Genomic DNA, 27,360 nt, shown 5'->3' with positions numbered 1-27,360 from the left:
GAGTCTTATGTAATAATCTAGAGAAATAGCTCACCAAGCTGAGCTTTTAAGATTAAAAATAGAGGAATACAGGGCCAGAGGATTGCAGGTAGTACAGTAGGTAGGGTGCATCCAACCCAGATTCCATCCCTGGCACCAGAGCCTTGCCAGGAGTAAGCCCTGAGAACTGTCGGGTGTGACTCGACAGTTCTGGGGGGGTGGGGATGGGGGGGGGGAGAGAGAGAGAGAGAGAGAGAGAGAGAGAGAGAGAGAGAGAGAGAGAGAATATAAAAGGAAACTTGTCTAGTGAAAGTATGTTTGGTTTGAAAAAGCAACACAGTATTCCTCCTGTTCATTTGCCCATCAGTGATCCAAGTGGCCTTTCTATGACAGAGTGGTGGTGGCGTTGTACAATTTATGATGAGAGTCCATGCCAAGTCCAATTTGATTCTAGAGCAATTATGTTATTAGAACATTGCTGATTGCCTCAGTGCCCATTGTGCAGCTTAACCTTTAAATGTTAGTGATAATTAACTACTTTATCATTCTTCCAGGAAACTCCAACATGTAACTGTCCTCCAATAAAATTCAAAACACAAAAGACTGTCCATAGGACCAGAACAGCCATTGTAAGAAAAGATAAAGCTGTTTACACATGTGCACCAATATAAGCATAAAGATATAAATACACATTAACATTTAACATTAATTTTTAACGGGCTAGTAATTAATCATTCTTTGAAAACTTAGTTTATCCTTTTGGACAGAGTGGAAATTACTTTCTGATGTATTTGAATGCTCATCAAACACATGCCTTCTCTGGTTATTCCTTATTTTTGTACAGTACCAAATTGGTAAAATAAAGTCATCTTGGTAATTGGTTCTCAAAGATGATGCACATTGAACTCTCAACAAACTTAAGAGCACTGAAGCCTAGTCCTCACCCTAAGAGAGTATCCTGGTGTTGTTACGGTGATCCAGCCTGCAGCCATGTTAGAGTATTAGAAAGACAGGGATTTTAAAACCTACAGTTTTAAGAACTTCAGATTTAGGTTGTGAAGGTGAAAGAAGCTGCCAAAATTGTCTGCTCCAAGGGTTACTGCTGCTCAGAACTTACCTTAGTGATTGGTTTCACCGGTTCAATTTAGTATCCGTCTGAAGGGGATTATATTTTTGTCACGTGAAGTTTTGATTAAGATTGAGGTATGGGAGAGATAGTACAGTGGGTAAAGTGCTTGCCTTGCAGGACAACTGACCTGGGTTCAATCTCTGTTCCCCTGAGCACTGCCAGGTGCACCCCCACCCCCCCCTCCCCAAAGCGAAACCAAGTAGATAAGATTAAAGAGGACAGAGAGGATATTTACTTGTTTCTGTTCAGAAACATTGCTGGCCAGTTCTCTGCTCTTCCATGGGCCTGGTACCACTTCTCCCCACACAACTGCAGGCTGGAGTGGGAAGTTCATTGGGTTGGGTGAATGTTTTATTGGAAAAAAAGAGAAATGAGTCCTTAATCATTTTGTTCTTGACAGCAACTGAGAAAACTTTGAAAGGTGATGGTAGAGGTCTAAAATTAAAAAAAAAATTTTTTTTTTAAAGAACGAGGAGTATTTGAAAAGACAGTTAACCCAGAAAAGGGCATTTTGAAAGCCAGAGGGAAACGCAAAGACTGGAGGTAATGAAAATCCATAGAGCATGGGGAAACTAAGCACGCAGTTCTGACACTATCACCAAGACTGTGGATTGGGCATGATGCGGGAAGGGTTTAGAAATACAAATTAGGACCTTTTTTTTTCTTGTGGACTACAGAAAACATTTTGTCTTTTGTTGTTGTTGTTGTTCGTATCTTAAGAGCAAGTGAGAAGCAGTTCAACTTCTCTTCAGAAAAGATGAATTGCACAAATGTGGAGAATAGACTGGAGAGGGAAGAAGCTGTATGTGGGATTCTGGCATTTAATACGCTTGGTAGTCAGTAGTAGCCCACAGATGTTTGTGGGCATGATTCTGATAATGTTCTTAAAAACCCATCTGTGTTGGGTCATAGTATGGAAGCAGAACCCAGGCTTTGAACGGGTCTTATTGGAATTTGGTGGAGAACGTGAAAGTCGAGAAACAGCTGGCTTCTCAAATGCTTATCCAGCGCTTTTCTTCAACCTTTGGCCTTACTAATGTCTTGTCATTTTTTTTTTTTTGTCACCAAACATAAATTTGAAAAAGGATAGTCTCGGGGTTGAATGCACACAGTTTAGAGATTTCACAGAAACCCTCGGTGAAGAATGGTACGGGAAGAAAGAATTGGGAGATCTCTAGCTCCTGTCAGTGCTTGCTGCTCACCTGGTACTTCTCATCCTCCTCTGCGTTCTCTGCCTTTGGAGCTGGTGGTAGAGAGGCCATCACCTCTGCTGGCCACTAGGGGGTGATCTCCCGGGTGCTGTACTAATCCAGCTGTGGAAAAAATTATAGGGTCATTTATTTACTTATTTTTAGCAACTTGTTTTAAAACTTTAAAACCACACACAAACAAAAACGAAGCATTATATTTCAGTGGAAGTAAAAGGGTATGTAAAGCCACATTTCTGGGCGTATGCTACTTCCTGTAGTTAAAAGTCCTTCTAAGTTTTCTATATCATTAAAATGTTAATTATTATCAGCGAACTAAGATAAGAAAAGCAGAAGTTGTTAAGTTTACATAAGATGCAGTTGTGTGAGGAAGAGGAATTGACTTGCTGGTTGTGATTCTTTTTTTTCTTATTCCCTGATAAGATATTCTTTTCTTGGCTCTCCAAGATCTATTCTGTCTTACCACAAAACAGTTAGGGGAGATGGCCCTGTTGTTGGGCTTGGTTTCTAGGTCTTTACAACCTGTTTTCACCAGCCTGATCAGCCGTACACTTAGGCACCTTTAGAACTTCTGCTTGGTCTCTCCTACCAGATCACACACCACCACCTCTGAAAGTCGCTGTTAGGGCTCCTCCATCCTCCGTGCTTTGCTTCTTCATTCATGCTTTAGACTCTCATGCCAACTAAATGTGCCCAGTAACCATTACCTGGATCTGATATCAGACAAACTCACTCTCTGCCCTTGAGATCCAGTTCCTGACGTCTGTGTCCCATGTGTCTTTTTCTCGGCGGGGGGTGGGGGGAGGGAAGGGGGGGCGGGAGGGAGGGAAGCAGAAGTAAAGAATGTGACCTTAGTCTGTGCGTATCACTCCATGCTATGATCCCCAAGGGAGGGTCGTCTGTCCCCATTCTCTGTCGCATGGGGCTTCCTGGATTTCCAGGGTAGAAAGCAGGTCTATGAAAACTCAGAGTGTAATAAAAAAAAAAAAAGAAATATACTACAGTTTTGTTGATATGACTTGGTTAGGGGGTTTTATTATCGTTTTTAAAAATCTAGGGACCAGAGCTCTGTAGTATAATGGGGAGGGCATTTGCCTTGCACATTACTGACCTGAGTTTGACGTGTGGCTTCCCATATGGTCCCCAAACCTGTCAGGAGTGATCCCTGAGTGCAGAGCCCCTGATCATCGCCAGGTACGGCCCCCAAACAAACAAAAATTTAATCTGTGCTTGCAGGTGTTTAAGATGCAAAATTGCAAAATTCCGTAAATAGTCCTTTGTGTACAAACTCACTAGTTCTGGGTGCTTACGTAAATCCACAAAGAGGTGCCACTCCTCTTGTTAGATAGACTTTTGATTTATTCATAAATTGGGGTGTGTGTGTGTGTGTGTGTGTGTGTGGTGGTATGGGGGTGGGGGTGGTTGAAAGTATCTCCTTACCATATTAGTCTGATTCCCTTTGCACTTCTCTCGCCCTGTGCAGTCTGTGTACTCAACCTTTCTTCTGCCCAAAGCCCCCAATTCACTTTTCCTTTTCTTTACTGTCTCTTGGTCCCCTCTGTTCTCTTCTCCCCTTCCCCTCCTCCCCCCTGAGTGCCGCTCTTAACAGTTTAACAAGTGTGTTCTGTTCCAAATGAACAAAATGGAAATCAGATTTCAAGGAATTTAAAAAATTTTCTACTCGGGGTGATCATTTCTCAGCCTTGTTTCCCTTTCTTCTCCTAGAGCTCCTCCGTATCCCCATCAGCCAGTTTCCGAGGCGCCGAGAAGCACAGAAATTCAACGGACTACTCTTCTGATAACAAAAAGCAGAAAACTGAAGAAAAGGAAATTGCGGCTCGTTATGTAAGTTCATTCTCCTTTGCTTTGAAAGAGCCTAGTTTACCTTGCTTTCAGTGAAAACCATTTATATGTTGTCCATTATCAGCAAAATTGAACACAAAATAAGGCTCTATGAGAAAAAAAATGGGCTGCCTTCTGGAGGCTCGCTGAAGGCCTCCGCGTGGCAGAGCCAGCCAGAGTGCGTGTGGATGTGCTTTATTGGCAGCTAATTGAGTATTTGACGGTATCATACTATTTCTGTGTATTTCAATATAGATGACTCTTCTGTGATCAGCTAAAATTAAATTGTCAAATCTGATTTGATAATCAAAAATTTCTAGAACTCGTGCTGAGGAATAAAATATGTTTCTTGTGTGGGCTGCCGCTGTTTTTTCTCCATTAGCTGGTTTGTCCTCAGGGCACATTGTAAAGGGAATGTGGCAGTAGGCCAGCAGACCCAGGTTGTACCTGCAAGGGTCCAGGCCTCTGGGGCCAGAGAGACAGTACAGGGGTCAGACGCTTACCTTGCATGTAGTCAACCCAGGTTCTGTCCCCGGCTCTCATAAGGTCCTCCAGAGAACTTCTAGGAGTGATCCCTGAGTGCCAAACCAGGACTGCCGGGTATGGTCCCAAAGCAAACATACCTAAACAGAGAGTAGAGGCCACAAGGGAAACGATGAATTTGGGTCTTTGAGTGAAAACTCTCAGCTTTAAAGTTGTGGCTACTTTGTTTTGTCAAAGTGATGTATAACACATGAAAACAAGATCATTTGTAAGTAAGATTTAGTGTGAATATGCCAACTTACAGTTGATTCTCTAAAATAACAAGCAATTTTCTCCGATTTTTTTTTTAACTATAAAATGGAATCCTAATACCAACTTTATCACATCATTTGTGAGGGTCAAAAGATGCAAAATTTTCAGTTTATCAGTTCCCTTTGCTTTGGTTCCTGAGATGTGAGAAAATTAGTCTGCATTTAATGAGGGAAGATCGGGGGCCTGTTGCTCTGGCAGAGGAGGTGACTTTGTCTGTTGTCAATGTAGGACAGTGACGGGGAGAAGAGTGACGACAATTTGGTGGTCGACGTTTCCAATGAGGTATGTTTTATGGCTCATTTACCTTCTTGCTCCTACCCAGCTATAATGACTTAATTTCTCAAGGGACCAGCTTTTTTATTAGCCGAAAATTTGATGCAGTATTGATTTTATATGTTACTGATGCATTTTTAATTGCTATTCGCTGTAAAGTGCGTGTGTGTGTTATGCTGCCATGAACGCATACCAGGCCTTCTCCACCAGCCTGCAGATCTCCATATGTAAAAGTGACGTGGCAGAGTTTTGTCAGATTTTATTTTTTGTGTGTTTTGAATACATTCTGTAACTGTCCATGGCAGATATTTTCTTCAGAATTTCAGTGAGCCTTACGTGTGCATCTAAGCTGATTTTTCCTAAAGTGGGTAGGAACTCCTAGAGGGTGCTCGAAGAATAGGGGGTGAGGGTTGTTGGAATGATTCAAGGGACTGAGGGCGATAATAGTAATACTGAGGCTATTAATAAACAAGCATTACTTTTTCTACTTTCCACTTGTGATTTTTCAAGGGGTGCACTCAATGACTTATTTTTCCCCCCGCTAAAAGCAGACTGTAGGCCAAATTAGTTAGGGAACAGATGATCGAAACTACTAAATGTCTTTGGTGAGAAATACCCACACCCAAGTACTTGGGCTTTCTGGGTTGCACGGACGCTGAATTGAAGCCTATGTTCCTTCATAGGATCCATCTTCTCCTCGAGGGAGCCCAGCACATTCCCCCAGAGAGAATGGCCTGGACAAGACACGCCTGCTCAAGAAAGACGCCCCTATCAGTCCAGCTTCCATTGCATCCTCCAGCAGTACTCCTTCCTCCAAATCCAAAGAACTTAGCCTTGTAAGTGTTCCTCACCGTCTTTCATAGGGTTTGCTCTTTCAGCATGGTTAAGTTTAGTTTCCACATTTTAGACATTCCAATATTTCTGTAGAGTTTTTATTTCCAAATGTGTGTAAGTATATATATGTGTGTGTGTGTGCTCCAATTCAAATTGACAGAGGTAGTTTTGGGAATAGAACGGGTTTGCTGAGGTGTTTTGTGAGTTTTTGCAAGGATGGAAAATTATATGGGGAAATTGAGTAAAAAGTATCTTAGTGAAGATGAAGAAATAATAATATATGGGGGTTGCAGGGATAGTTTTGTCACCTGTGGCTTGCAGTAAATTTAGTTTGGGGCCTGGATGCGATTTTTATTGTGAGTTTTGTTGGAGTTATCTCTCTATATGTGACTGCAGAATTTTTCCCTTCCTATCTAAAAAGTAATTTGTCATTTACAAAAGTCGACCTGATTCACACCACAAATCACATGCACAGATGAAACTGCGTGTAAGTCAGAATATTCTCCCTACACCCCTTCTCCTGTGTCTGTGGAGTTAATTGCATTTTTCGGTGATGTCTTCTTTTTTCAGTGTAATATAGCAGGATTTTTTTTTAAACAAATTTAGTCTTCAGGTAGTATTTTGAATTCACAGCTAATGGAAATGAAATTCTTCAGTTTGTCAGAAAATAAGGAGCCTTTGTCTGTAAGAGACTAGGTTGTTTATTTTCTGTGTTTTTCATTTTTTCTTCTTGATCTTGTAACAGCAACTGCTGATTTTTGTGAATATTCAGACTTGAATTATTTTTAATGGAACCTATTAAACAGAGTACCTCTTGTGACATGAATATCCCATCTGGACCCCAGTTTAGACCCCAGAGTCTCAGATTAGAGTCACCAGCAAGTAGCCTGTCCCAGGCAGAATATCGTGGTTTGGCACCCTCCGTGTGCCTTCCCTGAAATGGCCTGTCTTACCACTAGATTCAGTTTCAGTTTTGGCCTACTGAACATTGTTCTGTGGTCTTAGGGAAATTTTTCCTTTGTTAGCTCTTTTCCATTGGTAACAGTGAAGTCCAAAGCTAAGGGACCGTTTCCATTTCTCTTTCCTTTACCTTTTAAAATGTTTTAGCGTCATCTTGAAGCAGCTTTAATTACTATTGTATTTCATTCTGTTTCTTGTCAGAATGAGAAGTCTACTACTCCGGTTTCCAAGTCCAGTACCCCTACTCCACGGACTGATGCTCCCACCCCAGGCAGTAATTCCACTCCTGGACTTAGGCCTGTACCCGGAAAACCGCCAGGAGTTGACCCTTTGGGTGAGTAAGAAGAACGTTTTTCTCCATACTTAGCCTTCTTTCCTCTAGTCGAGAAAAGGGGATTTCTTGTGATTACGTGTTCTGTTTTCAGAGACATTAAGTAAATACAAAAGAGTGTGATGCATTAGATTGATAACCAGCCTTGAATGGCTGTTGGAGAAAGTGATTCATTCCAAATAAGCACCTGCCACCTACCTTGCCTGGCGCACATAATAGGCATCCAATAAAATAAGGCAAACAAGGGAAGTTCCATGAAGGACCGACCTTGGGGAATATTAAAATAAGCGCCTTTGAGCCATGGAGCTTGCCTTCTTGGTAACATACGTCACAGTGTCTTGCCTTATTTTTCCTTGCTTTGTTCTTGACATTTCTCTTCCCTTCTCCCCATCTGGTCCTATAGCCTCAAGCCTGAGGACCCCAATGGCAGTCCCCTGTCCGTATCCAGCCCCGTTTGGGATTGTGCCCCACGCGGGCATGAACGGGGAGCTCACGAGCCCCGGCGCTGCTTATGCTGGCCTGCACAACATCTCACCGCAGATGAGTGCTGCTGCCGCCGCTGCGGCTGCCGCCGCCGCCTACGGACGCTCTCCAGTGGTACGTGTGTAGGGCTCCCGGGAAGCCGAGCCAGCGCACAGACAAGACAGGCTCTCAAAAGTGTCAGTGGAGGGGCTGGAACGATAGCCCAGCGGGGAGGGCGTTTGCCTTGCACGCAGCCAACCCGGGTTCGATTCCCAGCATCCCATATGGTCCCCTGAGCACCGCCAGGGGTGATTCCTGAGTGCAGAGCCAGGAGTAACCCCTGTGCATCGCTGGGTGTGACCCAAAAAGAAAAAAAAAGTGTCAGTGGAAGCATGTTGTACATTTGTAATTTGAATAGCATGCAACTGTATGGTAGCTACCTATTTTGTAAGACAAGGGAATATTTTTTTTTTTTTAAAAATGTAAACCTATGAGAGTAGAGCCAGTAAGATGATGGATAGGAAACCTTTTGTGAGCTTCAGTGATTTCAGTATAATTTTTCATGTATTTTTCTATCTCCAGGTATGAAAGCATTAAATCATAAATATCCATTAGTAAAAACTTCTCTGTCTGCTCTAAATCTTATTTTAAAGTACCCCATTTACCTTGATTTTAGAACGAAATTCATTTTTCTAACTATGTCTGTTCTATTTCTGTTGTTTGGCTTGGGGAAATTTTAGGTTGGATTTGATCCACATCATCACATGCGTGTGCCAGCTATCCCTCCAAATCTGACAGGCATTCCAGGAGGAAAACCGTGAGTACCCCAGTGCCTTGGTGTGACTGTGTGCCTGGCTCGGGTCGTATGGGTCCCTGGGATGTAACCACGGTGACCCCAAGGTAGCAAGTGGTCCTCGCCAGCATTCCCCCTGCACGATGTTTTCATTTTCTTAGTGCAAGAGCAATGAGGTGGGTTTTCTTAGTCAGTGTAAAAGTCTTGAGTGTCTAATGTGGAAATGGAAATCGCTGAGGCATCTTCAGCAGTCAGATCTTCTCGATGTTATTGATTTCAAGGCAATTCTTTTGTTGTCTTGAATAAAAAGAATCTGATGCGCAAATTTGAATGCTGCAGTTTGAATGTGTTGAAATAAAACATGTCAGACTTCCGTGGCAGAAAATGAAGAAGTGTTGCCTTCTGTTCAGTTTGGTTCTAAGAAAAAGGGCCTTGCTCATTTAGCTTCTTGTCCTGTGGACTGGATATCTGGAGTCTTTCTCTTCACAGCCCCCATGAATTTTGAAGGTGAAACACAAGACAGCTGCTCTACACCCTTCTTCTATGTTCTAATCTCTCAGCACATCTTATTCCACATCCTTCATTTCAATCCGGTATGTTTCTGGTACTGTCTGTGCACAGTTCTCTGGTTTTTGGTGCTCCCTTCCCTGATAGAAAGGCTTTTCTGTAAAACAGCACTGACATTTTAAAGTCCCAAACTACTTTTGTTTTCTTTAGGGAAGCATTCCCCATGGGCCCTCCCTACTATTGGTCTGGCAGGTATTTATTCTCATTACTGTTTCTGTTGGTTTCCTCTCTCTCGTGCTCCCTACGTGTCCTGCACCTTCTCCGCCGGTCTAGTGCTTTCTTCCGCACCCTCTGCTCTTCAGACTTGACCCTCAGTAGCATAATGTCTCCTTATCCCAGGGACTTCCTTAGTGGTTTGCCTGCTTTAGCGCATTTGCTTTGACTAGTCCTTTCTGCAACACTTGTTCTTTGGCTTACTGTCTCACTTCAGATCTCTGCTAAGATGTCACTTACCACAGCTTTCTGCCCGGACAACCCTATCTAAAATAGCATCCTTCTCTTCCTTTCTCCGCAGAATTGTACTTCTCTATTCCACTGCCTTTTTTTTCATACTTGTCGATAGCCATTATCTACCTCTTTCCACTTGAAAATGTTCCATGAGAGCAGAGCCATACTTTCTGCTGCTCGACTACAGAAGCTGCCCCAGTGCCTGAAAAACTGCCTGCTTTGTGCGCGGTTCTTACAATTTGTACTTGGATGGAGGGGGAGAGAGAGGGAGAGAGAGCTCTTCCTCTCCCTGCCGGTTGCTTATTTATTCACGAACAGTGCACTCAGTTGTCACCTCGATGTTTCTGATGTGTCCCTTTTCTCTCTGTGCTCCCAACCCCCAGTGCTAATCGTGATCAGCTCCTCCTCCTCTACTTTTCACCTGATACTTTCAGATTCCTGCTTCTCTGTAATTACTTCTCTACAGGTTTTGCTCTAAACATGCATCAGACATGGTGCCATGCCATAGCCAAGTTGTTCGGTAAATATTTGATTGATTAATAAGGAAGGCAAGCCAAATTAGACTCTGAGTTCCTTGAGAGTTGAAGGTATAAATACCAATTACCATGAAAGACTTTGTGCTTGTGTGTATTCAGCAAATAATTGTTGACTGACAAGTCTTGTTGACAAAGAACTCTAAGGAATTCGAAGTTAAAAGTTGGGTCTATTTTAAGCAGTGACTAAAGATAAGGTCTTAGGTTTAATCAAATACCCCAGTATTTACAGCTTTCACAAGAACTTGTCTTAAAAGGAGGGTTCCCTTCCCCTCCCCCTTTCCCCTTTTCTTTCCTCCATACTTCCTTCCTCAGTCTCTCCCTCTTTTTCTTTCCTCCTCTCCTTCCCCTCCCCCTTCCCTCCCCTCCCCTCCCCTCTCCTCTTCCCCCTTTTCTTTCCTCCATACTTCCTCCCTCCCTCCATCTGTTTCTCCCTCTCTCCTTCTCTCCCCTTTGTTTTTGGGCCATACCCAGCGATGTGCAGGCCTTACTCCTGTCTGCACTCAGGGTTCACTCCTGGCAGAGCTCAGGAGACTCTATGTGGTGCCAGGAATCAAACGCGGGTTGGCCACAGTCAGGCAAGCACCTACCCTATGTACCATTGAAGGTATTTCTTTAAGTAAGGGTATTAACTTGTTTTCAGGTACTACATTGTTACCACTTAGTTCTCTAGCATTTACACTCAGAACTATGTACTGTGACCGGTACCTCAGGATTTTGTGTCCCTCATCTCTTCTGCTAGGCTGGCTAGAGGTCACAGAGTGAAAGTTTCTGAGGTGCATGGCAAAAAGCAGTGATTGGCTTGATTTGGTGGTTTGGGCCAAGTTCGAGAATTACAGGTGGTCTGATGGCAGGTGGCGGGTCTGAGACTTGAGCAGGGTTCCTACCTTCTCCACAGTTTTGACTCTTGTACATTCTTACAGTTTGGGGGTATTCTTTTGGGACGATTGATGAGTTGGTGGATGATTGAGAATTTGTGTGTTCCGGGAGTGATGGAGTGGTGGAGTCGCGTCTAGTACTGCCTAGAGAGTAGACAATTAGGAAGAGTGTGACTTTCTGCACAGTTCCATTGTGAGTTTCTATTGTAAACCAAGCCATGTGCTTTCCAGTAAGGAAGAGGTGGGGGGGGGGGGGGGAGTGAGCCATTAGGCTCAGTACCACAGGTGGTGCATGGCGCCTCTATCAGTGCAGAAGCAAACTTAGATGGAGTAAATTAGACTTCCTAGCCCTGTCTTTAATCTGTATTTAAATAAAAGGACATTAAGAAATATAAATTCATACTCATTTTTGTGTGTGGAGAAAATCTATACTTTGTAATATTTTTATTGGAGAAGGAACTGCTTTTGTAGATCTCCTGGCACAGAATTGTGAAATTTGGTCAAGTGCGTATTTTCAACAAATAAGCAATATTTTGTGCTAAAACAAAACATACAGGTCTTCTTCATCACCTATGCACAAAATAACTACTTTTCTCCAGAAGTACTTGAGAGCAGTGGTCTACTTCTGGCCTAATTTTTATAAAAAGAATTGCTAATATTGTTTACATTTATAATCAAGGTCATGTTTCACACTAGCAAACAAACTAGGATTTATTTGATAATTCATGTTGGGTTTCTTGTCCCTCTACATGAGTAAATTAAGTTAGTAAAGGTTTCACTCAATATGACATAGGAAGGACTATATGATTTCATTTTAACATAAGTAAAGAACAAGATTTGTCTCCCTCCCCTGCTACTTTAAAAGAGAGTATTCCGTTAAAAATATGATACTAAACGTGTTTTGGGATATGGTTTATGAATGCTGCCATAACAAAAAAAACGCTTATAGGTTTTCAGAAATCATGCTCTGTTTTTATTTCTATAAAGCAAAATATGTTTTTTTTTCCAAATAAGAACAGTACCAATCACATAGCAGAACTTGAGCATACATGTGTTGTATGACTTATCCCTTAGTGCATTCATATAGTACATAGAACTAATTTTCTATGAGACTTTATAAGCTACAATAGCCAGGCCTTTAACGATGACTTCAAGGCCTGATTCCTGCTATGAGATGTCGGAAGTTTTGACTGTATGAACAAGATGTGTGTGTTACAGAACTGGGTCCTTTTAGGTGAATAAAGTGGAGGTGGGGGAGGGGTGCAGGATCTTTTTTTTTTTCTTTTTCTTCAGTTGAATCCCTGTGAGATACAGTTGCAAGCTTTCATGTTTGAGTTTCAATCATACAGTCATCAAACATCCCTCCACCAGTGCCCCCAGTATCTCACCCCCTTTTCAACCCTCCCCCTGTCTCCGTGGCACACAATTTCCCTCATACTCTCTACTTTTGGGCATTATGGCCTGCAATACAAATACTGAAAGCTTATCATGTTTGGTCCTTTATGTACTTTCATCACACATCTCTCGTCCTGAATGATTCCTCCAACCATCATTGACTTAGTGATCCCTTTTTTAGTCCAGCTGCCTTCTCCCCTAGCTCATGGGACAGACTTCCAACTATGGGGCAGTATTCCTGGCCCTTGTGTCTACTGTTCGTGGGTGTCAGGCTCATATTATGTTATTTTATACTCCACAAATGAGTGCAGTCTTTCTATGTCTTCCTGTCTTTCTTACTCATTTCACTTAGCATGATACTCTCCGTGTCCATTCACTTATAAGCAGATTTCATGACTTCATCTCTACTAACAGCTGTGTAGTATTCCATAGTGTAGATGAACCAAAGTTTCTTTATCTGTTCTGGGGAACTCGGGTTGTTTCCAGATACCGGCTATTGTGAATAGTGCTACAAGGGACATATAGGTGCAGATGTGATTTCTACTGTGCTCTTTTGCACCCTCGGGATATATTCCCAGAAGTGGTTTTTTGAGGTCATATGGAAGCTCAATTTCTAGTTTTTGAAGGAATACCCATATTGTTTTCCAGAAAGGCTGGACCAGTCGGCATTCCCACCAACAGAGAAAGGGCATCCCTTTTTCCCCACATCCATGCCAGCACTAGTTACTTTTGTTCTTTTGAATGTGTGCCAGTCTCTGTGGTGTGAGATGATGTCTCATTGTTGTTTTGATTTGCATCTCCCTGATGAGTAGTGTTGTGGAGCATTTTTTTGTGTGCCTTTTGGCCATTTGTATTTCTTTTTTGAGGAAGCTTCTGTTCATTTCTTCTCCCCATTTTTTGATGGGTTTGGAAGTTGTTTTTTTGTACAATCCTACTAGTGTCTTGTATATCCTGAATATTAATCCCTTATCAGATGGATATTGGGTAAATATTCTTTCCCATTCTGTGGGCTGTCTCTGTATTTTGGTCACCATTTCCTTTTATTTATTTATTTATTTTGCTTTTTGGGTCACACCCGGCGATGCACAGGGGTTACTCCTGGCTCATGCACTCAGGAATTACTCCTGGCGGTGATCAGGGGAACATAAGGGATGCTGGGAATTGAACCTCTAGGTGGTTGAGTGCAAGGCAAACGCCCTATCCGTTGTACTATCGCTCCATCCCCACTCACCTTTTGTTTTGAAGTACAGAAGCTTCTTAGTCCCATTTTTGTTTGTTTGTTTCCACTGGTGCAGGATCTTCTTAAAATGAACAGTGACCGAAATAAAATGATTCTGACATTTAAAAATTTTTTAAACTTGCTTTAACTATTTGAAGTTCAGTTCTGCGCTATTACTTGAACCATCTCCCTAAACGAGCCAGTCCTCATTCTTTGAAGCTTTGTGTGCCATATGAGTTTGCACATGCACACACTCGTGTTTTGGGAGTAAGTCACTGTGCTTTGCTGGTTCCCTGTGTTTGTCCCCAGGCCCCGTTATTCTCTGGACTTCTCAGCTAAGCATCTTATGCATATATTGCTTTTTGTACGAGTAGATTGTTCAAATTCACTAAATACTTACCCAGACTAAATTTTTCCTCTAGTTTGTCCAATGTTAAGTCAATTTTAATACTCTGTTCCTTTCTGAATTCAGAACGTTCAGTTTTACTAACTTCCTTCACCAACTCTCATAAGTTTGATCCTACAGAATTTTATATCCTCTTCTAGGTACCATCCCTTTGTCACGAATTTGAATTACTGGAATAATTGCTTCATATGGAGCGATAGCACAGCGGGTAGGGCGTTCGCCTTACAAGCGGCCAACATGGCCGACCCGAGTTCGATTCCTCCGCCCCTCTCGGAGAGCCCGGCAAGCTACCGAGAGTATTCGATATGCCAGACACAGTAACAACAAAGTCTCCAATGGAGACGTTACTGGGCCCGCTCGAGCAAATCGACGATCAACGGGAGGGCCTTTACCTTTAATTCCTTATTAGCAGACTTACTCTATGAATAAGTGACTCAGTTTTGTCCTGTCCCTTTTTCTTTCCCCAAAGAAGATCCATTAAAGTTGTTAGTGTAGCCTTCTGTGTACTGCTTTTTATAGCATTGTATTGTGTACCTGCGTCTGGTACATTTTAACAAACTTCTGTAGTCAGCTCCTTTCATCACTTAATATGGAGTCCTTGCTGAATAAATTGAAAACCAGGGTGAAGCAACTCCAGAAAATTCCCCCATTTCATCACCTTTATTTTCTACTATTTCTGTCTCCTGGAATATTATTTTCCATTTTCTTCCCTCCTTGGTAAAGGTCCTGTGTTGAAATTCTTCCATACCAGAGTATATGGCTTGGTAGTATTTATCAGTGTATTTAATTGTATGAGTTGGGGGAAGGTTTTCAAGCTTGATTTCAAGTCCTCTGATTTCGAGAAGAGTTGACTTTCATTGCCTAATTTAAAGTGCTTGTTACTAGCTGCACATCACGGAATCTGTTGAAATTGGCTGTATATGTACTAGAGCCCCTCCCCCCTCCCCCCCAAATCTTATATATACTGGTTGCAAACAGAGGCCATATCATCTTCTTAAATAGGGGGTGGGTTATGGAGGTCTCCGAGGTGGAGTTCAGGAGGCTTGGAGCCCCTCCCAGTGAGTCTTGGCCACCCTTGCCAGTGGTTCAATGCAAGGGCCCATGGGTCCTGTATTGCTGGGGATACTTGGGCCATGCCAGGATGCTTAGGGACTCTAGGTCTCTACCTGGCAATACTCAGGAAACCATAGGGTACACGGGTTGGCCCACATTAGGCCCTGTACTGTTTCCCTGCCCCTGAAACCTTTATAAGGGAGTTCTAAAAGCATAGTAGGTTTGCATGGTGACCATGGTTGAACAGAGCAATATCATATTGATATCTTGAAAGAAATTGTGTGTCTGGTATTTTTACTATGTTCTGGAGGGGAACAGAAGAATATCTTTTCCTGGGAAATTACCATTAAGAATGTGTAACACCAGCTAAACTTGATGTAACCTTGTTTTTTCCCTTCTTTGAAGAGTCCATCTTCATGACCTCTTAATTGTCGGACCAATTAGTCTCTTTCTCTTTTATCATCCCTCGGAATCTCAGCTTGTCTTCCAACATCACTGCTTTCCCCTTCTGTCCGAGCTGAAACCTGGTTTATGAGGTAGACCTCGTCCCTGTAGTCCTGCAGGGGTGGAGGAGCCCTTTGTTTTGTGTTATATTCACTGACCTCCCAGGGCAGTGACTGCTCTCCTCACCCCTTCCCTTGGTCCTTCCAGAAGAGTACTCTGTCGTCTTACAAAACCCTGCCGCTTTCAGACTTGTGCGATTATGCTCTACCTGTCCTTTGCTTCATTGGAGGATTTCCCAGTTGACTGAACTTAACGCTTTGCTCAAGTCTCTCCCTTGCATAAACAAGTCCAATGATTTCTGTTCCATTCTGGACAGTATCCACATGGCTTCACATCACATCGTAGAGCCCCTGTCTGCCATGGCCCCTGTAGCTCTTCACTTAGCACATTGTGGCCTTCTCACTTGATTCTGCCTCAAGGATCTGGCCTTGGTAATTCCTCTACCTGGCGGATACTCGTCCCCTTATCTGAAGACCTGCACTCTTCTTCAGGTGTCGGCTCAAGTGGGACTTGGATCTCTCTATCCCTTGTATCTGAAACCATGTGTGTTTGTGAGTGCACTCATGCCCATGGAAGCTACTTCTCACCTGTTTGCCCTTCTAGGTTGTAGGCTCTAAAGGGTAGGATTTGTTTTATCACCACTTGATTCCTTAGCACCAGTTTGTACCTGCCACATGGCCAGCGTTTCCTAAGTATTTGATTGACCAAATAGATAGTAAGAACTCTGTGCTGCTCTGACCTTCGTTGCCATCCACCCTCACCCCTGTGTCGACAGAATCTGTACCCGCCACATCACAGCCCTGTGCCCGTTGTCTCTGCAGTGTCACACTCAATTCCCAGAGTGTCGTCGCACATCCATTGTTTATACCCTGACCTTAGGATGTTTTTACTTTTATAGCTGTGAATAGCTTACTAATGTGCCTGTCCTGCTAATAACCGGCTTTGCTCCGTGCGGCCCCTTCAGGTTGTAACTTCAAACACAGGGCTGTTGGGCTTTGCTCTTTAAGTTGTATTCCCACTCCTGTTCCCATGACATCCTGGGGTAGCAGGAGTTAAGTGCTAGGTGGAAAAATCTCGTAATAAGTTGCCTTGTGACTTCCCTCCTTTTCCACTTGATCCCCTTTGCTGTTTATCTATTGACTGCTCTCACTGGAGTTCCTGTGTGGAAGCTTTCATTAGACTGTCCCTCTACTTGGCTCTTCATTTGCCCCACATCGTCCATTCTGTTCCATAAGTCTTCTAATGTGGTCTGAGTGACCACATCAGTCTTTCTGACCTGACTTTTTTCCTCAGTCACAGAATTGTACTTCCTTCTGAGTTATTTGGGCTCCCACCTGCCTTCTGGTGAAGAAAACCACAGTTTCCTTCATTTACAGGCATGCTCTCTGGTTGTTTCCTGTCACCTTTCCTAATGCAAAATGGCCAGTCACGTTGTTCAAACTTAGACTCTTTCTCAGCATTCCTCTTACAGATCCACTCACACCCCAATGCCTCCAAGTTCTGTTCATTTTACCCAAGAAAGACGTATCCATGTCTGTCCCCTATCAGCAATCAAATAGACAGCTTCCCAGTTCTGAGCCTTTCTCATAGTCTACACACAGACTACCTCCAGCCATAGTGAATGTTGCGTTCTTCCTGGGAACATTCCATTGGTTGATGAAGTTACTTTAGTAGTATGTAGGATTTCAACAAATGTGACTAGACCATAGATTTTTATAGTAAGGAGTCATAGCTTTAAATTTGGTTCTGAAACTTTGCAACAGTTTAGTCTAAATTCCTATCCTTTGTATACTACAATGCTTTCCCTTGGCATGTCTTTTATAAACTTCCACTCATAAACAGGATATTCCAAAGTTTCACGCTAAGGCAAAATGGGCTGTTGCCTTGTAATAGCCTCCAAGATAGGCCATGTCACCAGTACCCACCATTATCATCTTCTGCCTTCAAGGACCAAACAATCATCATAAAGCCCCACCCCGACTCTGACTAATGTGCTCTTAACTACTTAAGAGGTGTCTGGATGGAGGTTCTCTATTCCTAGTTGTATCTTAAAACCAAGTGCTTTCACTACCAGAGAGTTTTTCCCAGAAAATGAACTGGAGATGGAACTCCTAATAGATAGTCCCAGTTGGCCTTGAGGAAGTCCTATGAGACTTGTCTTTGAGGTTCTGATTCTCTAGGGATTATCATCAGCTCTGGTAACCTTTATCCAGTTTTCTTTGTGTGTCACCTCTGCTTCTTCACCTTCTAAGCTCAGTATTGTCACTGTAAATTTCATAATTTTAGTTTATTGCTCTCCATTAGGAATTCACTTGTGAATTAACTTGTAGGCAAAAGAAGTAAATTGATTTATTACACAGAATCCCATCGTAGCCTCCTGAGTCACCTGAAGAAGACAATGCAAACATACAGAGGGCCCTAAAGCAGCAGATCTGATACTACCCCAGAGCTGCCTTATTTGCTACCTGGGGGTTGACTGAGTCACACCATCCCTAGTGAAGAGTTAAGCAGAGATCAGGGACAGCATTTACTGGGTTTATAGAATGTCTTTCTCTTTGGTTGTTGGCTGTTGTGCCCTGCTCAGGAGCCCACATGGTATTGAAGATTGAACCCAGGGCCTTGGCTGTGTAGAGCATGTGCTGTGCCAACCGCCAACATGTAATCTTTGTATCTCATTTTATCTATCTGATCAGTTAAGTAAACTTTAATATTCCATTTTTGCTGTCTGTTCTCTTTTCCATTGCCTTAGAGCCTACTCCTTCCACGTCACCGCCGACGGGCAGATGCAGCCTGTCCCTTTCCCCCCCGACGCTCTCATCGGACCAGGCATCCCCCGGCACGCTCGCCAGATCAACACCCTGAACCACGGGGAGGTGGTGTGCGCAGTGACCATCAGCAACCCCACCAGACACGTGTACACGGGGGGCAAGGGCTGCGTCAAGGTCTGGGACATCAGCCACCCGGGCAACAAGAGCCCCGTGTCCCAGCTCGACTGCTTGGTAAGTGAGCCTGGGTGCACAGGCCTTCACTCCGGGTGGGATGGCGGGTAAGGTAGCAGGAGGTAAGGTCAAGCAACACACAGAATTGATCCCAGCTGGGTTGTCGTCTTTAGTCATATGTGGTGTTTCACTTTGAGGTTAAGAGTTGACAGTGAAGAGCCAAATGATCCTTTTAGTTCCTTAAGGCAGAATTGCCTGGTTCTTCACAGGGCATGTGTACCAGGGCTGTTTCATTAACCCTGCCCTGTTCTTGGAACAGGCGCATCATTTGTTTTGTGCCCAACAAAGGAATTGAAGAAAACAAAAAGGTTCTCCTGATTTTTGTGAGAATGCACCTAAATATGACTTTGTGTATTATGAGGCAAGAATAACGTAATATTTCATATGTCAGAACCAGGGAAACAGCTCAAGTTGTGGAGCACACATCTAGTGTTCGTGGGGGCTTGAGTTGGATCCGTTGGCGGGCTGCTGCACTGCCAGAGTAGCCCTGGCATCATTGGCAGCACTGCTGTTTCCAAGCACCAAGTAATCTTCAGACCTGGACAACCTTGTTGAGGGCTCCCCAGCTCCCGCCCCATAGTTCTGCTAAGAAAGGCTCTTAGAAATTCAGGACCAAGAATGCCAAGATATGGCTCATTGATGAGCATTTGCCTCTTGTGTGTGTGGCCCTCCTGTTCCATTTCTGGGGTGGCCCTTCCCCTCCAAATACTTTTGGGGGGAGGCTTTTGGGGTCACACCCAGCGATGCTCAGGGGTTACTCCTGGCCCTGCACTCAGGAATTGTCCTGGCAGTTCTTGGGGGACCATATGGGATGCCGGGGATCAAACCCGACCCGGGTCGGTCAAACGTCCTCCATGATGTACTATCGCTCTGGCCACATACTTAAGTTAAAAACAGTACCTCATTAGCTGCTTGATAGTTTTTTGTCCTTTACAGTTTTAAAGAAATTTCAGTTGATTTTCTTTTCTTTAAAAAATTTTTGTTTGCCATTTTTATCGTTCCTCCTTCAAGTCCTGCACCCACTTGATGCCACCTAATTATAGGACACGCTTTCGCAGGGGAAAATAGGACCAGAGGGAAAACGATGCCCACCAGGCTTGCTCTATCCTAGGACGTATGCTGGGTGGCAGGCTCAGTTCTGAAATGTCAGGTGTGGCTGCTCCGGGTTGTGACGGCGTCTTCTCTAGTCCGCATCTGAGCCTGCAAGTGACTCAGCACTGGCCTGTGGTCACAGGCACAGTGACTCGGGCAGCTGGTAGTTGTGGCGAGAGGAGTGGGCTCTAAAACTTTGCATTTTCACGAAAATTAAGATAAAACATCTCAGGACTGAAACCCGTAGATCAAGTTTAAGCACTTCGCTAATTTCATGTAATTTTCTGGCATTAGTCTACTTGATCATTGTTTCATAAGTAAAAATGGCTCATTAAAACCAGGAGGGAACACAATACTTTTATGGATTTCTGCTTTCATGTTAATGCTGTTTTCCTTTCCTTGTGAGTAATCTCTTGATGGGTTTGTCTCCACAGAACAGGGATAACTATATCCGCTCTTGCCGATTGCTCCCTGATGGCCGCACCCTGATCGTGGGCGGGGAGGCCAGCACCCTGTCCATCTGGGACCTGGCCGCCCCCACCCCGCGCATCAAGGCGGAGCTGACGTCCTCTGCGCCCGCCTGCTACGCCCTGGCCATCAGCCCTGACTCCAAGGTGTGCTTCTCGTGCTGCAGCGACGGCAACATTGCAGTGTGGGACCTGCACAACCAGACGCTCGTGAGGTGGGTGCAGGATCCCTCCTGGACCCGAGGAAGTTTGTGTGTGTGTTTGTGTGTCTGTGTGTGTGTCTGTGTCTCTGTGTCTGTGTCAGTATGTGTCTAAGAGAAAATGTAGTTACCTTATTTGAAACAGTTCAGAATAAGCCCATACTAGGATATTATAAACATTTAAAATCAGTTTTGTGGTTCTGAATGATTCTTTTCTCCCTCTTCCTCCCTCCCTCTCTCCCTCCTCTTTCTCTCCCTCCTTCCCTCCTTCTTCCCTCCCTCTCTTCCCCCTCCCTCCCTCTCTCCCTTTCTCCCTTCTCTTCTCTCTCTCTCTCTCTCCCCCTCCTCCAATCCAGGTTTTTAAAACCTGAGGTCAGTTTGAGGTAATTAATGCGCAGGGTTCCCCTCACCTCAAGAACTCTTTAGACATCTGTAAGGTACCATCTGTGCTTGTTCGCTGTTGCTGTCATTAGCCCTTCCTTGAGAAGATTCAGTGTGAGGTGCTGTTCCTAGTACCATATGCATCTCACACATTGTGCCTTCCATAAATAACTGAGCCTGGCCTGTGGGTGTGTGTACCCTGAAGCTATCTAGATTAGCCGCAGTCCGCCTTTGAAGGAGAGCTCAGTGGAACTGATAACTTCCTTTAGAAAAGATCTTATTGAAAGGAAGTGACAGTTGCTGCCCTGAAAAGAGTCTGTGGAGCAGGAAGTAAGTGGTGTCATCCACCCAATAAGTCAGGAGGAATTGTTTCCAGCAGGAGGCCTCTACTCTATTGTCTGGAGGGCATTTTTCAGAACTGAGCTCTGACTTGGACTCCAAAACCAAAATTGACATCACTTTCAATCCTGTCCGCCTGGGCTTTCCCAGAGAGGATCTCAGACCCCTCCTTTCCCTGTTGCATCCCCCGCCCAGTGTCCTTGGCACTGACTCTGGCCAGGAGCTGTTGCCTTTCTAGCCTGCTCACAGTACAGACACTGACACTGGCAGCATTGCCCACCCTCCCTCTCCCCAGCAGGGACACTATTCCCGACACTCTCCGAGGGCCCCTTCTTCCTCAGAGTACAGTAATTAAGTCTCCAGGTTTTGATTATTTCACCTGTTGCTTGTGTTGATTTTCACTTCAGAGGATTTTATCTCAGTTGTGTTTTAGTGTAACTTGAAGTATACTTCCTAAACATTCAGAACTAAAAAGTGAAGGAAATTCAACATCTCAGTTACACCTTAAACTCAACCTCTGTATATTCTTTCTTTGTTATACTTTGAATAATTAGGAAGCATAAGGAAACAAAATGAAATCTACAAGAAAGCCAGCAATGAAATTGACTGCTGAGGCATTCTAAATTAAGCCCAGTGGAAAATTAACTTTTTGAGGGCTTTTCCCCCCATTGTGATATTTGCAGGCAATTCCAGGGCCACACGGACGGGGCCAGCTGTATCGACATCTCCAACGACGGCACCAAGCTCTGGACGGGCGGCCTGGACAACACCGTCCGCTCCTGGGACCTGCGGGAAGGACGGCAGCTGCAGCAGCACGACTTCACCTCCCAGGTGCAGTGTCGCACCTGACACATTTTCTAGATGATTCGAGGAAATTCAAGGAAAACATGCAATAGACGGAATTCTCTTATTGTGATGAGGTCACTTAGAGCTCTGTGTTCAAAAATTGAAAAATTCACTGTTTTCTGCCCAGATAGATCAATGTTATTTGAGCATTGGAAAATCTCTTCATAAGCCATTTACAGGTTTCAAGAGGTATTACTTTACTGGTACTTGAACTTGACATAATTCAAGTGATGGAAGTCTAGCACTCTTTAGCCTTAAATCTCCCAATATGAGTCAAATTATCATGATCCTCCTTCCTAATTTAAGTAGTGTCCCCAGAAGAAATGGTACTTCCCAGTTACAGAAAGTGTGTCCTGTCCTTGTAGATCTTCTCCCTGGGCTACTGCCCAACTGGAGAGTGGCTGGCCGTGGGGATGGAGAACAGCAATGTGGAAGTGCTGCACGTCACCAAGCCGGACAAGTACCAGCTGCATCTTCATGAGAGCTGTGTGCTGTCGCTGAAGTTCGCCCACTGTGGTAAGCAGCTCCCGTCCGTCAGACCCATTCTGTTCTCCCACTGGTGCATTGAAGTGAGCTCCTTCGCTTCGTCCGATGTGTCCCGCTTCAGAACTCTATTGCTTCTGGTGTCATGATTGCTTCCTTCTTGCCATGAACCTTCTTTGACATTAATCTACTTTATCCTTGTCATAAATAGAAATGACTCATTAAACCTAGGAGAATGGGCTTCCCCACCCAGTAGAAAGGAGATCTTTGTTGCAAATTTACTGAGTTGTCTGTGAGTTGTTTGATGACTTGTTGCTGGGAAAGCATTTCTGGGATTCTGACAAAGTTAACAGACACATCCTCTTTCTCACAATTTCTTTCTGCAGGCAAATGGTTTGTAAGCACTGGAAAGGACAACCTTCTGAATGCCTGGAGAACACCTTATGGGGCCAGTATATTCCAGGTAACACTTGACTTCCTGAGGCACCAACTGGTCACCTTGTGCTTGTTGCATGACGGTAGTTAAGAAGCCCCCTTTGTCCATTTCTTCTAGTAATGCACGTAGACCCCAGGGGCTAGTAATGATCATCACTGACAGAAGAAAACTCTGCCCAAAGGCAGGCTGGTGTCACTGTGAGCAGCAGAGGCATTGGCGCTCCACTCCAGTCCTGTCTCAGACCATTGCAGGCTGCTTATTGGGCTGTCCGCCCACTCTTAATGCCTCAGTCACTTTTTACATATCTCAAGTATATAGGCTTCTGTGTGTGTGTGTGTGTGTGTGTGTGTGTGTGTGTGTGTGTGTGTTAAAAGAAAAGCGTGTTAATTGCTTTTCTACATTTTTTTTTTAAAAAATATGAGCATTGTGATAGTATAGTGGTTAGGACACATGCCTGGTGTGTCTCCACTTGATCCCCAGCCCCACATGGTCCCCTGAGCACCGCCAGGAATGGCCCTGTGGGTCCCCAGCACTGAGCCGCATTGCATCCTCAGGCTCATGAACTGAACAGCCAGCATAGGCAGCCAGGAATTATGGGTGGGGTCCCCAGACCTCCTGAACACTACTTTAGGCTCCCCCCTCAAAATAAAATAATAGGGGCCAGAGCGATAGTACAGCAGGTAGGGCATTTTTCTTGCACGTGGCTGAACCAGGTTCGATCCCCAGCAACCCATGTTGGTCCCCCAAGCAATGCCAGGAGTGCTTCCTGAGTGCAGAGTAACCCCAGAGCATCACCAGATGTGACCCCAAAAAGCAAAAAAAATAGTAAAATGTAAGTGTTTTGTTTACATGCTTAATGGTAATATTTCTTTGAAAATTTTAAAGCTGTTATGGAAAAGTTTAATATATCAGTATTACGTATATTAGCTCTTAGCAATGGAACTTTGTGCTATTTTGGAAACTTATAGGAAGACCAAATTGTAGATTGAAAATGTGTGAGCATGCACGTACTTCTAACTTTTGCTTAACTTTCATTCTAAGTTTTGTTCGACTTCCAGCATTTTTTATTTGAACCCCCCCCCCCCCCCCCCCACCACCACCACCACTCCCCAGTTTTCATTTTGTTTCCATTCGGGAAAAAAATAATCTTTTATATTAGAAATATTTTTACATTTGCTCTCTTGGAAAATCTGCTTGCATTCCCTGCACCATCTCTCTGGAGCTCTGCAGCAGCCTTGAAGGTGGTGGGTAGCTGGGCTGTGTGGACCTGTGCAGAGAAGCCAGCTCCTGTGAGGTCAAGGTGCCTCAAGTGAACAGCTAGACCCAAATCAAAGCCCTCTGGGTCCGAGGGCGTGGGAGGGGGGGGAGTTGTAATGACCCTCTGGGAAGAGTGGTGTGCTGCGGAGTCTGCTCCACTCAGCACTTAAGAAGTGCTGTCATGGCCAGGAACATGGCTCAACAGCAGGGTAGAAAATTTCTTTCCATGAGCGAAGTTTTGGGTTCCAGCCCCATACCCTGCATACCCCATCCCCTCCCCTGTACGTGTGTACACACACACACACGCACACACACACGCACACGCATACACACACACACACACACACACACACACCCGAAGCACTGTGACTGCCTCTCTGCTCTCCGGCCTCCTCTTGAATCACCTGAACATGTTAGACTTGTTTTTGAGCCATGTCTTCTAGTCCTGCGTCTCAAGAGTCATGGTTTTTCTATCGGTATGTAATATTTCTATTTCTCTGTCTCTTTCCTAGTCCAAAGAATCCTCATCGGTGCTTAGCTGTGACATCTCCGTGGATGACAAGTACATTGTCACTGGCTCTGGGGATAAGAAGGCCACTGTTTATGAAGTCATTTATTAAGGACAAGTCTTCATGCAAACTGGACTCCTTCTCCTTGTAGCACTTTGTTCTGTCATCCTTTCTCTCACACCCTTCTCCCATCTAAAACCAAGGATTTCAGATACTCATTACCGTTGTGGAGTTGAATCCCCTTCCTCACCCCTACCTCCTCCTTGCTATCGAATTGTGAATACTCATTAAGAACCTGTGATACCAAATCTTCAGCTAATACTTGGAAGAACATGGAATAACCATACTTAACAGTGAACAGAATCTTTAATTATGTATTATATCTGTAATATATTTATTTTGTTTAAAGAAGGCTTTCTAACAATGATTGACTAAATAAAGCTGTCTGCTCCTGCATTGAAAATGAAGATGCGTTGTATTTGATAACCTCCCCCCTTTTTTTTGGCAAAGGAGGGGAAAGGAAGGCTTAAAAGAATTGTCACTAAATGTAGACTAATGACTGTATAGAGATGTGAAATGTATAATTACATATGGAAGCAATATGTTGCCGTGTTGTTAGATTTTTTTGTTCTGTTTCTTGTTTTTTTACTTATTTTAAAGAAGATATTTGGCAATTGAAGCAATTAGAAGATGAGAGGCCAAGTCTTATTCATTGAGTCTATTTGGGCACGTTTAACCAATATATCTATAGTTTTAGATTATATTTGATAAAAGTAATTGGAATTTTTCATTTTTCACTTGTCGACAAGTGTCTTTGTAATACGTTTTTAATTCATTTTTTATTGTATTATAGACCGATGAACAAACTAAATTCGGCCTCAAAAGGAGAACATAATCTCTTCTGGATAATTTGACACGTTTCTTTGCAAAGGGAGATGTATATCTTTTGCCAGTTTCGTCATGAGAAGTTCTAGTCTCTTTTTTGGCATGTTCTTTGGGAACTGCACAGATTCAGGGGAGGAGTACTCCTGTCGTGTAAGGCGAGTCCTTCACAAAACAAGGACAGCGGAGGAGGACTTGCAGGGCCTCCCTCTGCAAAGCAGAAAGAATGGACTCTCACCCGGGATGAGGACTTGTTCTTTTTTACCTCCATTTTTTCCCATGTCTTAGTTGGATGTCCCTGAAACGGACACAGGCTGTGCCATTGTGCCAGAAACATTGTGTTATCTTTTATGTTGTTGTTGTTGCTGTTAAACTATGATATGTGACTCCTTTTTTTATTTTTTATTTTTTGAATGCTTTAAAAAAAAATCTTTTAAGTCTGTGGATCTGCTGATGTACAGTGCCTTTGCTGCTATGGATCAAAATCAAGAGAACCATGTAGATAAATTTTATTGTATAAGTAGAAAATTATTAATTTCATACTAGAAATGGATGGATGCTGCAAGTTGAAATGGACTGTCCATTGACGTTCCTAATGTGGTAGCAGAAAAAAAAATGGTGTCTTAAGTGCTTAGTGTTTGATGTCATTAACAGTTTCGTAAAACTCTACAGTGTAGAAAGATTTTGATACTAAACTGTGCATTGTACATAGTTCTAATGCATTGTATTGACCACCAGTACTTCTATAATGGTAGATTGTTTGTGCATTCAGACTTTTAAGCATTAAACATAATAACTTCTAGAATGCTTATTTCTAATTCTTTGTTTTGTTGAATTTAGTTGGTTTTTTTTTAATCTTTCATAATGCCATTCCTACATCTTAAAACCAATTCATTTATTCAAGGGAGATTGTTAACATGTTCTGTGGGATATTAGTTGCTGCTTTAGTTATGTTTCCATTTTCATTTATCTAGAACAGATGGTGGGTAAAGGTTATTGATGACAAATTGCAACCAAATACTTATTGAGTGCCTTTTTGGTTTGTAAGTAGATTGTCTATTGATCAAAAAGTTGTCATGTCACTCAAAGCCTCGATGTTTTAGGGCTGCTTTGTTTACTATGGTTACGACTAGCTGTTTAGCTTTGTTAAAATTAAAATTTCATTGTATCAGTGACACTACACTTCAAGATTCTATAGCCCTGTGTTGTGATTGGCTGTTTCTGTGAGACTCTGTGTGTTTAGAAAACATCTTTATAGAAAAAAGCTGACCAGAGCTGTGTAGAGAGACGCATGTAGAGCCCACACACCCCATTGCCAGCCGAATGGATTTAGCGAACATTCCTCACATAACACACTGACAGATGGGAGCATGAGGCCCCCAGGGCTCTTACTTTTCAGCTACGAAAACTTTTCATATAGGTAGGAGCTCAAAGAACTCTAAGCTAGAAAATGTAGTGTCAGGCTGGGTGTCAGGCTGAGTTCCCACTATGATCTGGAGTGATCTGGAGTGCTCAGTGATCAGCTGTGAGAAGGTGTACTCTTAAGGTGCTGAGAGTTCACAGTGTTTTATCAAGGATGCTAGAAGCAGCACTTCAAATCAGAGGCTCTGAGTACTACTACGTCAGAGGGTACAACTGTAGAATATTCTTAGCTCAATTATTTCTGGCTATCCTCACATAAACTTCCTAAAAGGGGATAGAGATTTGGAGTAAAGCAATCTGGTAGAGCATCTGAGACGCATGCATACCCGTGTTCACTGTGTTCAAAGGAGAAGGTGTCCTGCAGGAATCAGATTAGGATCCTGTGTGGGGCCTGATGGGTTCATTTTATGATGCCCTTCAGTTTTGTTTTGAGAGAAAT

At 43.5% G+C, this 27,360-nt stretch overlaps 1 protein-coding gene across 8 annotated transcripts in view; it reads left to right on the top strand.

The window, feature by feature from the left end:
* The window catches only part of LOC130027974 (transducin-like enhancer protein 4), a 154,316-nt gene extending 128,014 nt beyond the window's left edge, over positions 1–26,302 (top strand). For all 8 annotated transcript variants that reach the window (XM_056118732.1, XM_056118737.1, XM_056118736.1 and 5 more), the window contains 12 exons: positions 4,042–4,161; positions 5,182–5,235; positions 5,910–6,062; positions 7,222–7,354; positions 7,755–7,948; positions 8,554–8,630; positions 18,358–18,607; positions 20,134–20,381; positions 21,770–21,917; positions 22,298–22,448; positions 22,802–22,878; positions 24,621–26,302. In XM_056118732.1, coding sequence (XP_055974707.1) covers positions 4,042–4,161; positions 5,182–5,235; positions 5,910–6,062; positions 7,222–7,354; positions 7,755–7,948; positions 8,554–8,630; positions 18,358–18,607; positions 20,134–20,381; positions 21,770–21,917; positions 22,298–22,448; positions 22,802–22,878; positions 24,621–24,728 — 1,713 coding nt within the window. In that variant the 3' untranslated portion in view covers positions 24,729–26,302. The remainder of the gene's footprint in view (positions 1–4,041; positions 4,162–5,181; positions 5,236–5,909; positions 6,063–7,221; positions 7,355–7,754; positions 7,949–8,553; positions 8,631–18,357; positions 18,608–20,133; positions 20,382–21,769; positions 21,918–22,297; positions 22,449–22,801; positions 22,879–24,620) is intronic.
* The last annotated feature ends 1,058 nt before the right edge of the window (positions 26,303–27,360 follow it).

This window comes from Sorex fumeus, unplaced genomic scaffold, assembly GCF_029834395.1.
Source record: "Sorex fumeus unplaced genomic scaffold, SorFum_2.1 ptg000038l, whole genome shotgun sequence".
NCBI classification, from domain to species: Eukaryota; Metazoa; Chordata; class Mammalia; order Eulipotyphla; family Soricidae; genus Sorex; species Sorex fumeus.
The sequence above is the reverse complement of the archived record's forward strand: the minus strand, read 5'-3'. Positions and strand labels throughout refer to the sequence as shown.